Source organism: Cataglyphis hispanica, chromosome 12 (genome assembly GCF_021464435.1).
Source record: "Cataglyphis hispanica isolate Lineage 1 chromosome 12, ULB_Chis1_1.0, whole genome shotgun sequence".
Taxonomy (NCBI): Eukaryota; Metazoa; Arthropoda; class Insecta; order Hymenoptera; family Formicidae; genus Cataglyphis; species Cataglyphis hispanica.
This window is the reverse complement of record NC_065965.1, coordinates 7,168,112-7,185,021: the sequence shown is the minus strand read 5'-3', so window position 1 is coordinate 7,185,021 and position 16,910 is coordinate 7,168,112. Positions and strand designations below refer to the sequence as shown.

General features: G+C 39.1%; 1 protein-coding gene across 1 annotated transcript in view; it reads left to right on the top strand.

Annotated features, from left to right (window-relative positions):
- Positions 1 to 16,910, top strand: part of LOC126853788 (DNA-directed RNA polymerases I, II, and III subunit RPABC3) — a 50,811-nt gene that overhangs the window by 23,143 nt on the left and 10,758 nt on the right. The window contains exon 4 of the mRNA XM_050599857.1: positions 4,971 to 5,151. Coding sequence (XP_050455814.1) covers positions 4,971 to 5,151 — 181 coding nt within the window. The remainder of the gene's footprint in view (positions 1 to 4,970; positions 5,152 to 16,910) is intronic.

Below are 16,910 nucleotides of genomic sequence, written 5' to 3'. Positions count from 1 at the left end.
TTGGTCGAACTAAGGGCGGCAGTGTGCTTTATTTTGGTTAAACTACTATCTCATCCGGGATCGCGGTTTACGATAAAAGTCGTTTCGTTTCCCGTGCCAGGCTCCACCAAGTTGGTCACCTCCAAACAGAAACTATCGATTATATAGATCGAATATTTACGATACTCGGCATTTAGCTCATATATGTCTGCAAATCATATTGCAAAATAATTTTGCAAGTTTTGAGCAAGTTTATAACATGATAATTTAAAGTTGATTCTGAAACGCATATTTCCGTCATGAATTAGACATGTTTTACATCACATTATACATAATTTATCTTATATTTAAATAAATCCGGAAGTTTTCGAATCCTAATAAAGCCCAGATAAAGAAGTCAATCGCAAAAAGATAATTTCCTATATGTATATCGCGATCAATGATATTCCACGAAAGAATATATTTTATATTCATATCACACATTCTTAAATTGGATAAAATCGCGTGTCCGCGCATTTATAATATATATTTGACAGCTCACGTTTGACATATAAAAAGATAAATACATAGGGGCAATTGTACATGCATATACATATATGCATACATATAAATGTATGTACATATACGTGTCTATGTACGTGAGGGAAGGTTGGTCTAAAAGGGCCAGGCAGGCGAGTCTCCGCTCGCTGTATTGACGCGCGGCGTTCAGGCTTGCGCGAGATGACGCAATCTCCCTCCCGCTACATCACAATCCGCCCGTCCTCTCACTTCCCTTCCCATCTCCCCCCCTCCCCCGCCCGCCCGCCCGCTCACCAAGTCCCTCGTTCCGCCAGCTCAGCTGCGTCCCCCCACTCTGGCGCTCCCTTCCGTCAGGCGCAGGTTTGTCCGCCGCGCGCCTCCGCCTCCGCCTCGTCCCGCGCGGCTCCCGCAAGTTCAATGCCAAGGTCAAAGCGGCCACGACTCGTAGTCGTAGCCGTGTCGGTCGCAAAGCGCGCGCGATACTCGTCCGTCCTCGAAGAGGAAAGGCAGCTTGTACGTTCCCTCGCGAGTAGCCGTGTGCGTCTCTCTTTACGTCAACTTGTCTCTTTCTCGACGACGCGACGGAAAAAGTAAAACGCGCCGTGCCCGTTCGTTTCGCCTACCGTTCGCTGTTTCGCTTTCGCCGTTTCGCGCATAACCGTCTCTCTCTCTTTCTCTATCTCTTTCCCTCTGTTTTGTCAACACGAAAGGAGGAGGTAGTTACGTGTCGAGCATTCTAGCGAGTTTCGTATATTGCGCGAACATTAAAGTGTCGTTGATAAGTCTTGCGGAGTTTGCAAACTGCTCGAATGTGTGTGACGTTGTTCACCTTCGATGGGCGGACATTTTGAAGGCGCGACACCGTGAGTGCCGTTTTGAAGAAGTTTTTCTTTCGCCGAACGAATTCGACGACGCGCGCGTAATTCAAAAGCGCAATGTCGGATCGCGGAAATGTCGAGCGAGTTTTCTCTCTCTCTCTCTCTGTCTTCGTCCGTTCCCGATTACAACGCCGACGTCGCTCGACGACAACGCAAGAAAGACGCGCGTGGGCGTCGACGAAAAGACGAGGAGGGGGTGGAGGAGGAGGAGGAGGAGGAGAGGACAATAGCTAGTGCGCGGCAGAGAGAGTGTCGATTTGTGGTCCCGTGAATCTTCGCTCGGGCGGAAAAGAGAGCCGGCAAGGTCGTACGCGGCGCGCAGGTGAATCCAATCCGCGGAAGCGACCCGGCGGCGCGCACTGCGCCGATCCGCGCCGAGTCGCTCCGAGGTCCGAGGTACGCGGCGTCACCGGCCAAGATGGCGGCGGATTTCGGACAGGACCCGGACGGACGCTGCGAGGTAAGCCGCTTCGTTGTATCGGGGATCCCATCCCCGACGCAAGCGTGTGTATATGTATACATATACGTCGTCGTCCGCGCGCTGTCACGCGTTATCGATTTCGTGGGAGGGTCCTCCCTCCCCCACCTCCCTTTCGCGCGAGAGAACCGCGATTCTCTCAAGGTCACCATCGTCAATCGCGCTCGCTCGCTAGCGCTTCTCTTCCCGGTTCCGCATTAACCGATCCTTAATTGGCCGAATTAGTCATTGGGCTACTTTGCACGTAATCAGTATTGCGTATCGCGTGAAGCGTTCAATAACTCTAGTGAATTATGGAAAATTATTAAAAGTATATATATATATATATATATATCTTTGATTATTTATAATTATTCTTTCTTCATTTATTGCCTTAGAAAGGCCTATAATCGTCTAAAGGAACAAAGTACGCATCTTGTCTCCTACAAATTCCTTTTCTCCCGTTTCTTTTTTTCGTTTCTTTAAATTGCGACTCGAGCTACAGATTTTGTGACTACTATCCGTCGCACGCTTTGAATCTTTGAAAGTTTTACATTGACATACCAAGCTTGTGCGTTCATTCATCGGACATGGCGTTTCGGTTGAATGAGGGTTAATTTAAGCGCGAGATATACCGCGCCACGCACGACTAGATGATCTATAGTAGTACAGCCGCCACTGTTACGATGTGGCACCATTATGATGTAAGCTCAGCTTACACACTCGTCTACTCTCTGTCGAGAGCGGCGAGATCAATTGTGACCGGTTTTCCCGATTCTCCCATTCGCGTTGATAACCGCAAATGACAAATTCCACCTTCCATCTGCGACGTACAAAAAATCTTTTTTTTTTTTATTACCGCCCGACAAAGTGTGGAAATTCGCATTACGATATAGCCTAATTTATTATTTCATATAGCACAAAATAAGTACGTAACGAACGTTAAATACATAAATAAATAAATGTAATAAAATTAACATATAAGAATAACGTAATGAGTAAGAGTGTCAATAGATTAGAAGCGAGAAGCTTTAATCTATTATTCGTTTAAAATTTGTATTTTTGTCGCAAATATCCTAATACTTGCTCGACGTTATCTATATGTTGTATATGGCGATTTTCGCGACAGCGGCGGCGCCAACGAGAGATGTAATATCGATTAAAGCTCGCGCTATACCTACCTTGGTGTGTACTTAACCTTGACCTTGCGTCCCGGGTCTTTTTACATATCCAGGATTATATGGGAACGATTCTTATCGCGCTAATTGTGCGTAAAATTTCACATATTTATGTTGTAATTTGCTTTATGAGCGAGTTAAAAAGGTCCTCTTGTGCAAATGCGAGAAAGAGAGGATTATCTTTTATTTAATAATAAAAATCCGCGTATTTAAATTAACAAATTTAAGAGATTGATGGGGCACTGCTTGGTTGTAGTACAATTACTTTATTTTCAAACTAATTATTTTATTAATATTTTATCAAACTATGAGTTCGAGTTTGTATCGAAAAGCAAAAAATTAATTGACTTATTATTAAATACAAGCCTGTAAAATATGCATGAAATAAGTATACTGTATAATATTTGTTGCTTCGAGCATAATTTTTTTCAAGATTTTCCGTTTCCTTAGTTGCTCCAATTTTGCTCTATACATTGCGACCTCCTTCCTCCGGTAGTCCTGTTTCCGTTCTCTTATACATTGCATCTCTCACCTTTATGTCCTGTTTCTTCCTTTTCGGTATCGATCTCGAGTCTAATTTGCGCAACTAATTTAATATCAAGTAGTGTTAGTCAAGTAAATTGTATTGCACTTTGACATTAAAAGCGTATTTCATGCACAATAGGTCTATCTTTGATAATCAGAATGTGTAATTGTATTGATTCGAAATCGAGAAATGTAAATTCCATTAAATCAATTTGATTTGACGATATTAATTTAATATAGTTTAAACCGGCGATCTTGTTCTTTTTTTAATACTACACGATCATCGATATTTTTGTTATGTTATTTGAATCAAATTTTGCAGCTCGAAACTTGAAATTAATTTAATTTAAACTTCCATTTTTACACATAAAATTTCATAAAAATCTTATCTCGCGAGCGTTAATATTTTATCAATTTCAAGCGAATCTAGATTGCACAGTTGAAAAAAAAAAAAAAACAAATAATTTTTTGCGCACCATTTTATATTGATAAATGAATAAAAGTTATGTGAATATAATAAACACGAAAGAAATTACGAATAGCACGAGTTTTCATTAATCGGTATATCAATGCCTAATTAAAGTCAATATCAGATTATCGAAAATGAAAAATCTTATTAGGATAAGGAAATTCTATCTCCTTTTATTTTCATCAAATTTTGCAACTCGCAATCTCGAGCTTCAAGTATAATAACAGTTTAACGACTTGTACAGCGATGTGCAAGATGCAAAATACATCTCGCGAATATCGTATATCTTTTTATCGTATACTTTATCGAAATATCGCCGGCGCGATGAAAAGAGTGAATCCGTCGGTTTGCAAAAACCAGCAGCAATATCCGAAACAGATGCAGCGCGTCTGATGCAACCGTGCAGTGATGTATGTTTTCGATGAATTCACGTGAACGCTATTATTGGACCTGGCTATTCCGTCATTGCACGACATGTTGGAATTTTTTTCGCGTTCGAAGAACATCAACATTATTCTGTCTCCAAATGTATGCCGATTCCGTTGTATTGCGACGTAGATATAATATCCTATCATTAAAGTAACGAACCGATGCATTTTTCTCTCATCGATCCGCGCGCGCGTTTCCTCCTTATGGTGTTACAAGAGACTTATTTTTTTCGTAATTTTCTTTCCTTTCTCAAAAATTGCATTTAAAAGACATAATGCGTTCGAGAAGGAAAGAATGCAAATCTATTTCTATTTACTCGTATCTCTGCGAAAGAATAAAAAGCCATTTTATTGGCTTTTAACTTTTATAGTTATATTTTGTAATTTTCTCAATAGCATATACCGGCAATAACTCTTTTCATGTATAATTAAAAATAGTATTTTCAATTAAATGTCGATTAAAGAATATTCATAACGAGCAAACGTACTCGGTATAAAATAATTCATGCGTGTAACAAAATATCATTATGTGTTCAGGTGACAAGTTCCGTCTTGTGTTGGCGACGACATTACGCGAGGACGGATATCCAGATGGTAACGAATGGAACCCTATAGAGCAGGAAGGTGGTTCCAGGGCGGATAGCTTCGAGTACGTCATGTCCGGCAAGGTGTACCGAATCGAAGGCGATGAAGCTAGCAATGAACCCAGCAGCCGATTGTAAGTAGCCACACATAATTATCTCTTTTATTAAATACATAAGATCAATCTTGGAGAAAGACGTGTTCGTCTCTCACTCGTCTTCTAGCTTCCAGCTTTGATTTATTGTTCGCACAATCAATGAAATTATTGATTACTTAACAATATATAAAAAATTAATAAATGTATATTTTATGATTAATTAAAAAAAAAAAATTAAAATTATAAGGGACTAAAATGTAAGATTGAAAGAATTCACCCAGATTGATCTTAATTCATGTTTTTTTTTTTTACTGACTGAGAGATTTAAAACTCGTTTACATACCACAATTTTTGGCACTGTGATTACGATGATATTGACTTGAAATCTCATATCTTCGTTTGCAAAGCGTGCGTAAGATAAGCAACGAGAGATAATCAAATGAGGCTGGACTAACTATTGATAAACAGCTTATTATGGTGCTATGGTATCTGATAACAATATGACGTGATCTGAATTATACAGTGTTGGCATAAATTATTTTTCGCTTTTAAATATGTGAATATATTATAAGCTCTCATTTAAACAATATATATTGCGAAAGATCTCATATTTTCTAACACATTATAGATTGTTTGGGATAAAAAATCTTTCATTTATATAATATTTAAAAATAAATAAGAATACATTTGTATGCAAGTCCCTGCTCGTTGCAGTGTCTAAAAATTGTGCGATGTAAATACAAATCTATATTTTCTATCTAAGCAGAAGCAAGATAAAATAAAATGTGATAACGAATATATGCTAAATTTTTTTATATACGCACAAAATATCAAAATGTCATACGAACTGTTTATCTATCGTTCGAAAATCATTTTAAACAAACGAAAATATCATTGGTGCCGGTTATCTAAGCATTCTCCTTGATTCTGCTCGGATACGCAACTACGGTGGGGCCTGATATATATCGGGTGTACACATACGACACACGCGTCACGATGCGTGACGTTGTTGAAACATACATCGCGATCGACGTGCGACAGACTTTCTGCTGTGTGATTTCCTATTGGCTCGTTTCCAAGCGCTCTCAATGAAATTTGCTTTGTGAGCTTCCGAAAACAACTTTCTGCGCCGCTCGTAGAGAAATTGGCTCTCGTCAGTTATCGCTCTAAACAAAGGTCTCTTGACCGAAGGCGAGATTCTATCAACATTGTTTACGACGCGATAATCATTCTTATGCAATTAGCAGACGATGGCGAAATGTAAGAATATTGTACGTATATCAATTATTTTTTTTTTTGTTCTCTTGATTGACAACATAAATAATAACAATATAAATATGATGCCGCGTATAAGAAAATAGTTGAACGTATGCCAAGTGTCTTCGAGATATATGTTTGGTTTTATCGAATAATAAATTGTGAGAAAAAATCAGAAAGAAAATTACATTTCAAGAAATAATATAGATGGAATAGAGCAATGAGATGGTAAAAGTTACGGTTGTTGCGCAAATTATTTGATACGCAATTGTCCAAACCTTGGCACGATTGGCCCGAGTACGCCGAAATAGTGCGTCATCGGGTGGGCCATTTTTAGCTTCGTCATTCATGAACTATGGACCCACATTTTTTTTTCAAACGCGCAGTTCTATGTGTCTGATTATTCGTATATTTCTATCGATAAATAAACGCGCCTGCCAAACGAGAGAATCATATAAATGTTGTCAATTAAAAATATTAATCTTAATAATGTGTCTTTAATAAACGGAACGAAACTAATAAAGTGACAATCGTAAAAAAATAATTATAAAATTATAAATATATAATATATTCAAGAAAAAGAGAGTTTATATAAAGGCAATACTAAATTTATATTCACGCCGTATTATGTGAGGGATAAAATTTAAAATTTTCTCTTTTTTTTTCCCAGCAAAATTTTCGCGACTCAAAATTGCTGTCTGGTCAAAAAGACGGGGCAAACGAAAAGGTTGTGTGCGAGTGATAGATTTTCCATTTAACAAACGCGTCGAGCGAATTACACGATAACCCCGCGCTTTGACCGACTTATCACGTTGACCTTGGAACGTGGCCGTGGCATCGCGTCGCATCGGTTTCGCCGCAGGTTGTGCCACTGGTGCGTGCAAAACACACACACACATATGCCGCGCTTTTCCGTGACGCTATTAAAGATAGAACGCAACGTCGTAAACGTCGCCACGATAAGAGAGAGATAATATAGCGCGCGGTATATATATTCTCGAATCCGCGAGGTGCTTTAAATCGACAGTGCGAGGTCTGTTTTTATCGAACGCGAGACGTCATTCCGTAACGTTCCTCTCAATAACGTTGCTCTCAAATCGTTCAACCACTTAATTATGTATTATTTCCTCGTCGCAGCCTTCATCCTAGCTGAAAGTCTCGTATGATGTAATTTAGGGTGTTGGCAGAGAATTTTTATATCGTACAATATAATCTGACAAGTAGGGAGTAATTCTCGTGTCTGTTGAGGAATCGTCGGATATTCTATAAGATGAGAAGATGCACGTGATAGGTTACATGTACCAAATCTCTCTTTACTTTTGTGACATTCTACGCCTGCTTCCTCTGCTTTCTATACCTTGCCTTTGCACTTTATTAATTTATTCACAATCTCAACTTTATTGATTAGATCTCGATATTGAATCTCTGCGGAATGTGAAATTTACCAAAATTTTTAGTGGATTCGTGATTTGATAATTAAAAAAAAAAAAATACAGCTATCAAATTATTGGACATACATTAGCGCGTACTCGATACATTTTTAAGCCTGTAAATGCGTCAGAGACAGAATCAAGACGTATTCTTCTCGGTCGCTTCCGTGCCATGCCTCAAGGTTACGCAAGTAGAATACGTCATGTGTAATCAGACGCGAGTCTGCGCTGCATCAAATGTTGATTAATGATGCACGGTAATTACTACAATAGTTTCTTATTCCTCTACTCTTACGTTTTTCAAATAATTGTTTCATCGCAGATACGAGACGAACGTTATTATTTTTTATGGTATTTGGCATTCAAATAGCTATAACAATTGTATCAATAAGCTGCAGGCATTTAGCCATTATATTTTTTTATCAATTCTTCAGTGGAAAAATAATTATTAAGACATTTGTGCATTAAAAGTATTTATACCGATAATAATATATACATATATTAAATATATATGTGTATTATTTTTTTTCCCTAAATTACTTTAAAAACATCACATTAATCGGAAAGTGGGGGAAAAATTATTCATTGGAGATATAAATAATTAGACATTTTATAATCTCCGGTTTCGTGCTAGAGTTAATTTCTGGGCTCTCTCGCATAATCAGAGATGTATCATATGATGCGGGAGGACGTTAAGAGCTCGATCGATAACGAGATGTTAGATTTGCGTGTGCGCTTGGTATAACGGAGACAATACGACGTTTCGCGTTTAGATAAGCGTTGTGTGATTCGCGACGTGGGGCACCGCGTGACGATTACATCCGGCCATTATCCGGTCGGTAAGAGCCGGCACGTACGAGAGATCAGCGGAACGAGCTTTCGGAGGACAGGGAGCCACTCTGCGTTCACTCGGTAGATAATGAAGCGGGTGAACACAGCTGGTGGTATCTCAGTTTTCTGAGGGCGTTGGCAACCCGTTACCCGGCTGGCAAACATCGAGTCTATTGCGAGAAAAAGAGAGAGAGTAATGTTTGAAAAAAGCGGCGAGTTTAGATCGGCAAGTATCATTATCGGATGTCTTTTAAAATTTTACATCATTCGTCGGGATATCGAAAAAGAAAAAGAAAATTCATTGATATTCAAAGATAAGGCGAAGAATGTTCCTTGAATATAGTTCAAAATGTCTGCTATCCGATTGAAGATATTATCGTCAGCAATCTGAAAGAAACTGCGTCACTTGTCAAATTTCTCGATCTATGTACAAGAATAAGATTATTTATAGATTTATAAAAAAAAAAAGCATTTATTATCGTGTAAACATCAACCGTTCTCTTCGAATCTCGCATAGATTAGCTTTTAAAAATAATTATTGGAAGCAATATAATCTGAGTTAGAATTTGCCGGCAATGAATGTTCGATGACAAGTTTCGATGTTGGAAAAAAACATTACAGTGTCGCGCCATGAGTTAGCGCGTAGTTTTTGTTGGTACCGCGCTCGCTCGTTTACTCGATCGTTCGTCTGCGAGGGGCGTGACAGCTGGGGAACGAATTATTGATCGAAGCAGCTCGAGACCCCGGAATGAATATAGTTAATATCCCGGCAACGTCGGTACATACGCGCAGGTACGCATCATGTCGCGGTCCGCTTTTAAAGAAATTTAAAAGTCGAGAATCAATTATGCAATCGATATGTTCTCATTGACTTTTGAGACAGTCTTTGAATCGTCATAGGTATATCATTATTTAAGTTTTTGTTGGCATAAAAAAGTGGATCGCATATTTGCATCACTAGAGAGCTTTGCTTGCGCGAAATATAAGCTTCTATTAATATCATTTTCGAAATATTGAAAAATCTAACATGAATGTTGTAAATTTTAAAGAGTGCGCTCAATGTCATTTTATCAAGGAGAGTTTCTCTTTTCTACTTGATCTTGATTTTATTCGAGTCTTTGTCCGAGGGGATTACTTCAAACTGTTGACACGTCGCAGAGAACCTGTAGCGTAAATTTATCGCGTTGAAGATGCGGGCTCCACGAGAGTCAGCTGATCAGGATTAGTGTAGACGCGTGCGCACGCTGCAACGCTTGGCGATTGGTCGATACCTCGACTAGGACGCGCAAGGTCGTCCGGGTTGTCAAAATCAGCTGACGCCGGAACGACCAATCAGCTGACGCTCGAGCTTAGAAGAATCTCCTCCGGGCTCCGTCGAGTTTACCAAGTTCTATCTCGCGGCCTCCTGATTTTTCATTAGATTTTTTGCAATTTTTTTATATACATGCTTAAAAATGTGAAAACTTTATTCGCTATTTAAATAATGCAGATATATTCGGTCTCGGTCAAAATCATGTCAATTATTTATGACGAATATAATTTAGTCTTGAATATGATTTAAAAATTTTATAAATGCGAAATTTAAATCTTGAATTATGCGTCACTTTTTTCAAAGCATTGTGCGCATTCTGATTGCGCCGCTACTAAATTATATTCATAACGCGTAACACGGCTGCCTGGTGGCTTTTCTTCCTCATGAGTCATATCGGTCGCCGTTCCACGGTCGAACACGTTAGGTTCTCCCTCATATCGCGGATAGCAGTCGCTAGGACCGCGCTGGGAGCCGCGGCGTATAATATATCGGCGAAGCCGAGTCGACGACGGAAAATTTAACCGCCACGTCATTCGACGTTGCGCCGTAGCGAGAAAACTCGGACGGACGGGTAAAACTGTCACACGTAACGCAAGTCTGCCGCGTTACGTAAGATCTCCGCTGGCCGAAATCGCGGCATTTTTGGCATCCGACGTGCAAAAACATTTCCTTCTCTTCCACTACGCGTTTTGCGGGAGCGCGTGTGCGCTATTGGCACGATGTAGATATTTTATATACCTAAAGTCTCGCATCGAGACTCGCTAGTCTGCGATATATTCGGAGCAACGACGCGCGTCTCAAAACGATCCGGGTTTTAACCCTTTCGCGACTCTATTTAATCGTGCCAGGCGATCTCGTTTAATTTGGCTGCCTTCCCGACAACCAGGTTGACGTTATCGTGACTAAACGGCGTTATAAAATGACTTATGTAATGTCAAGATTTTATATTAGTTTTGGAAGATATATATATATATATATATATATATATATATATATACGCGCGCATCGCAAGTAAAATTTAAATATAATTTACAATTTTCTATTGATCGCACCGCGTGACATTTTTTAAAACAGTACATGTAATGTGAAAGCGCCGCGCGATATATGCATGTATAAGTTGTAAAGAAGTTAATTCTTATACCTAATATGTCCTGAAATCTCTCGCTTTAGTCTCTTTACATTAATAATGTGATGGATTCAAGCGAGAAAATGGTTTTTTCACTAAAGCATATTTACAGGCTACATTAGCTGCGCTGACCCGTAAAATGCATCGCGATGCACATCGCTGCATTGGCGCGTTTTCTCCCGTAACCTTGTACTTTACAGTGTTGCGAATATATAATACACATACAAATGAGGAAAAGAGCTATAATCATCATCGTAACGCATGCATTACGTAATCGCTCCGCGTTGTTCTGTTTATCAACAGCTGATTTACTTTCCGTGGCTGTTCTATATTTAAAATCTTTTCCAAACTCTTTCGGGGAATCGTTGCTCATGAATATTTATCGCGCTTGAAAAAAGATTTTACATGCAGCTCTTATTACATTTATTAATGATATATTTATTTAAATTATAGCATGTTGTTTAATATTAAGTAACCCGTTTCTTAACGGCAGTGTCTAGAGTAACGTTTATCCCTACTTACTAAAATCTAAGATATTAGTAGTATTCTGAGAGATTCTATTTACAAGAATTAATTTTACTTATAGAATGAAAAATAATTAAAATTTGCATATCATATAAAACACTATTTCGTATGAAAATATTTTTGCAGTATACATGTATATCAATAATGATAAACGTTAAAAGTCATATTATTAAATTACGACATTTTAAAAAGCATGATTAAGAGCGTTATAAAGATATTAGTAAGGTATTAAACAACATTGCGTTATAATAACGTTCGCAAACGATACAACGACTCTACATCTAATCATGAGCATTTAAACCGATGCCAACGTCATTCGTTGCAAAAGGGGAGCCAGCCTGAGATACTCAATTACGGTACATTAAAATAAATAATCTCGTGCTTGGAATCGAACCTCGTTTTATTTTAATAAATCTGCTCTCTGAAGATTCACAATCGCAGTCGTATAAACTAGATGCACTAATAATTCGTCTTATTATACACGCGCGCATGAAATAGGAGAAGACAGGCTAGCATTATTATTTTACAAATTATTTTATTACTTCGAAATGTAGTATAATCGAAAAGAGATTTTACGGAACTTTTATTTACCGCGAGAATGTGAAAAATATACGGTATATAACGTGAAAGGTCGCCCGGAAGATGATTAATTGAAGAATCGCGCGTGCGCGAACGCAAGGAAGGCGCTCTTATACGCAGGTAATTTTCTTGTCCGATACCAATGTGTGGGTCTTTTACCGAGTCGCCGGCAACACCCTCACAGGCTCTCCTACCCGGATGCGAGCTCCAGGCTCCGTCCGGTTCCCAGGGGTAACCCAGTTTCGTTTATCCCCTCGGAATCTGCCCACACCTGCTTGGCGAACACTTCCCACGTGCTGCACCTACCTACCAACGCGTTTACTACGCGATCTATATTCATTAGCAATTTTCGATTCTATATTAATTTCGATGTTCGCACGTGTTGGATCTCATCGTTTATCGAGTCGTATGAAAAATTGTTTTTTGAAAAGAGGTTGCATTGTAATTTATTAATTCGCCGTAAAATAATATATCATTAAATTATATGAAAAATTGTGACAGATATAAGATGGCTGTACTTTTTAAAATAAAATAAATTATACGCTCATATGGTCATTTGAAGATTTGTATTTCAGTACGATTTTAAAACTTGTATGGACCATATTCGTGAGACACACGGAAGCTTTATATAACGGCAAATTTCAAGAGAATGTAAGGTCCAACAAAGAGAGTTGATCATTCTATCTCACGTGCGCCTTTGATTGTTCTTCCGCTGACAGATTTGAGGGTACGAAGAAATGCGTGTGTATATATATATATATGTATATATATATATATATATACACATTATGTGTGCACAGAGAGATGAAACGATGTATTCTATCTACAGTCGAAGCATGTCAAATTTTTCCATAACAAGTAGAATGTTCTTTTCAAATATGTTATCCTTGTTCCATCTGTCAGATCTTTCAGAGATAAATGTCTTGCTGCGAATCATATTTTTGTACAATAAGCTAAATTTCCGAGTCTCTCGAAAGTAAAAAAATCTATCATTCTCCGAAACGTCTGAAAAATAAATCGCGAGCTAAATTTCGAAAATATTCCTTAGAATCCAAAGTTTCGAACTCTAGTGCAATTTAATTAAATAAAAGAAAAAAATCACGATTCAAACAATTAAAGATAATTAAGAAATAAAATTTCCTCGCGTCAATGACGTGAGAGTGTCTTGTTATCTCAGGAATACTGTCGGAATACAGGAAGCGTGAAGAGAGAATTAGGATCGCAAAGACGAAAGGAGGTGCGGGATGGCGAATCGATCCGAGATAATCAGCTTTTACTCTCATCTGTGTGGGCAATAGATATAGAGGCGCGCTTATCGATCTTGAGCGACATTAAAGGATGAATTTTGCGCGAGAAGGAAGGACCAAGGACGACCTTCCGGTTGTTCCGATCGTCCAAGGATTTTCGCTCAGTATGCCCACTAATCGATGCATCATCTAACGCATCATCCCGAAATGGGATCGTCCAATTTTGAACGTAGATTGCACACGATGCAATTAAAGAGTTTAGCGATAACAGTGTTCCAACTTTCTTTTTAAGTGACAAAATTAATTAAAATTTTTGTTTTCCCCAACTTTATAATTTTCTCGAGTTTTTCATTAAATTATACTCTCTTACTAGGCAAGTAAGAAGTTATGAAAAATTAAACGTATCATGGAAAAATATTATCATCATATTTATCTCGATGTTACAATTATCTCGGTCGCCTGTACGCTTCTCAAGAGATGCTTCTAAAGTAACCGTGTGTCTGAAAAATGATAGCTATTATCTTGCATCGACTGAGCGATTTGACTCTTCCGATCGAAATAACATAGAGCCGGAAACCTTGCAACCTGACCTGAATCAGTAGTAACGTGGACTCTTCCGCGTGTTGGGAAAGTGGGGTACGGTCCCCGTCAGGGGTTGACCTAATTCCAGTCACTAGGTTAGCCTCTGACTGTCTGACCTTTTCCCAGGAACGGTCCCGGCGAGGATGCGAGGATGCGCGTGCGAGCGTTTCATCAATAGACATATGTACGCATGCATATATATATATATATATATATATATATATATATATATATATATATATATATATATATATATATATATTCAGTATTCCTGAGATAACAAGACACTCTCACGTTATTGACGCGAGGAAATTTTATTTCTTAATTATCTTTAATTGTTTGAATCGTGATTTTTTTCTTTTATTTAATTAAATTGCACTAGAGTTCGAAACTTTGGATTCTAAGGAATATTTTCGAAATTTAGCTCGCGATTTATTTTTCAGACGTTTCGGAGAATGATAGATTTTTTTACTTTCGAGAGACTCGGAAATTTAGCTTATTGTACAAAAATATGATTCGCAGCAAGACATTTATCTCTGAAAGATCTGACAGATGGAACAAGGATAACATATTTGAAAAGAACATTCTACTTGTTATGGAAAAATTTGACATGCTTCGACTGTAGATAGAATACATCGTTTCATCTCTCTGTGCACACATAATTTCCAGAAGAATCGTATATGAGAGCAAGAGGAATGATTACGTCATACATCAAGTGGATTGCTATATAACGGTGACAAATATCAATCCTCGTGTGATTAAGAGGAATTATAGGGGCACAAGCTTCGGTGCTGGCATTCGTAAATGCCACAACGAAGCTTGTCGACCGCATAACGATGGATTTTATGTCTCGAAAATTTTCCTATATTTATATCAATATATATTTCTTTCATTATACGCAATTATATATTTTCTTCATTATTATCTCTCGCTATAGTTATGTTTCGCCTATTCGCTTTTATTTATATTTTTTTTTACTCTTGCCGAGCTATCTCTCTACACACAAATAAGCATTTTTTATCATTGCATGATTATTACTATTGTCACACACATTTATATGACTATTATTTTTCTATCCTCTTTCTCACACACATTTACACACCTTTTAAATGCGATTTCGCAAATCGTGTGACATTGATCACGCGGATTGCGGATTCCACTTTACAGTCGAGCCACCGCGTCTACGCGCCCCGACGCTGCCACGTGTTGCTTCGACCCCCTTATACCCGCTCCTCGCATTTGCGGCATGCCCGACATACAAGTAGAAAAGTTCCCGCGAACTATTTCAGTAGACTTGGCTTGATAAAGAGCTACGCGATGTGTGCAGGGAATATGCCGCGAAACGGCGAGATTATTTTTAAATTTCGGTCTCGAGAATCGGAAATATAATTTGCTCCGCTAATATTCTGTTGGATGAAATCAATGCAAATTTTTGTTTTGATATTTTGAAGATAGCAATATTTTTATCTTGATTTTCAAGTTCTTTTTCTTATGCCAACTGCGCAATGCATATGGTTTGTCGACTAGCCAAATGTTCGCATATTCGATATCGCGCCTTTATCGCGCCAAGAGAGACATTTCTTGAGATTCTCGCGATTGTCAAATGTGATTGTCGGTGTCGATTGAGCGAATCTCATTTCAACCGTTACTGTGTCGCATGTTACCGATGAAAGCGTTTATAATTATAACGTGTTGCGTATGATCAGTAGTCGACTGTGTTGAAAGCGTAAGCCGAGACTGGCTTCATTATGCGCACTGCATCGAATGACGTAGCTAAAGAACATGCAGTATATTGTGGACGCGACTCTCAATTACGCAACAATGATATTTAGTTTGACTAATACGTCTATCCTCTCTCTTTATGCGTCTCTTGCCGCATCCATGGCGATTCCATGGCCGCGATAAAAAATAATTTCGCGATAGGCAAGAACAGCTCGTATAATCCATGAGGTTTGTATAATCAAGACGGTAAATTGATAAATAACGAACGGCGAGATAATTTCAGATGCAATGTACGGCCAAAAATGACAAATTAAAATCTTTTTTTTTTCTCTCTTCCTCTCTAAAACGCTTGGCTTTATATTTTATATAATTGATATATATATATCATCGCAATGTACAATAATTTTTCTAACAAAACGTAAGGAGAAAATTAAAATCCCATTTAATAATAGCCGCGAGAAATGTCTAATGTGCAAATTCGACTATGAGTGAAGCACGTCAAACGCATCGAGCTTACTTCCTCAGTCTCTCCTTACATAATCAGTGCTCGCGTTTGGCGGTCGGCCGCCATGTTATCGCGTCTTTTTTTCCTCTCTTTCTCTCTTTCTATCTCTATCTCTCTATTCACATACATCGAATAGTAGGAGAGCTCCCGGTTCTCAACGATAATCGACTCTCTCGAGTGCGCGTGTGTAGGTAGCGTAGGAGGATGAGGTACAGAAGAAGGAGGGAGGCCAAAAGTGCCTCCTCGACCCCTCCGCGACACGTCGGTCGCGAGTGGGGAGCGGTCGACCGATCGCGAAGTAGAGGGCGAAGGGGAGGAAGAGGGATGAAGAGGAGAGTAGTACGGGGATGGCGCGATCGAGAAAAGAGAGAGAGAGAGAGAGAGAGAGAGAGAGAGAAAACGGTGCATGCTGGCAGCGCGCGCGCGCAGGTGCGCTCCCCGATTCCTGCGTTGTATCGTGTGTGCCGTGTCTGTCTGCTGCGAGGCGAGGTGCGAAACTTAAAGGCCCGTTTACACTGTGTCGGACGGGGCGACGTGTCGCGTCGCCTCGGCTCGTGTCGCGGTTTCGGTGATGACGAAAGTGACGACGACGACGACGCGACGATGACTGCCAATGGTATACTAGTAGTAGTAGTGATAGCGTGAGACACGACGATACAGTAGTGGTAGCGGTCTAAGATTA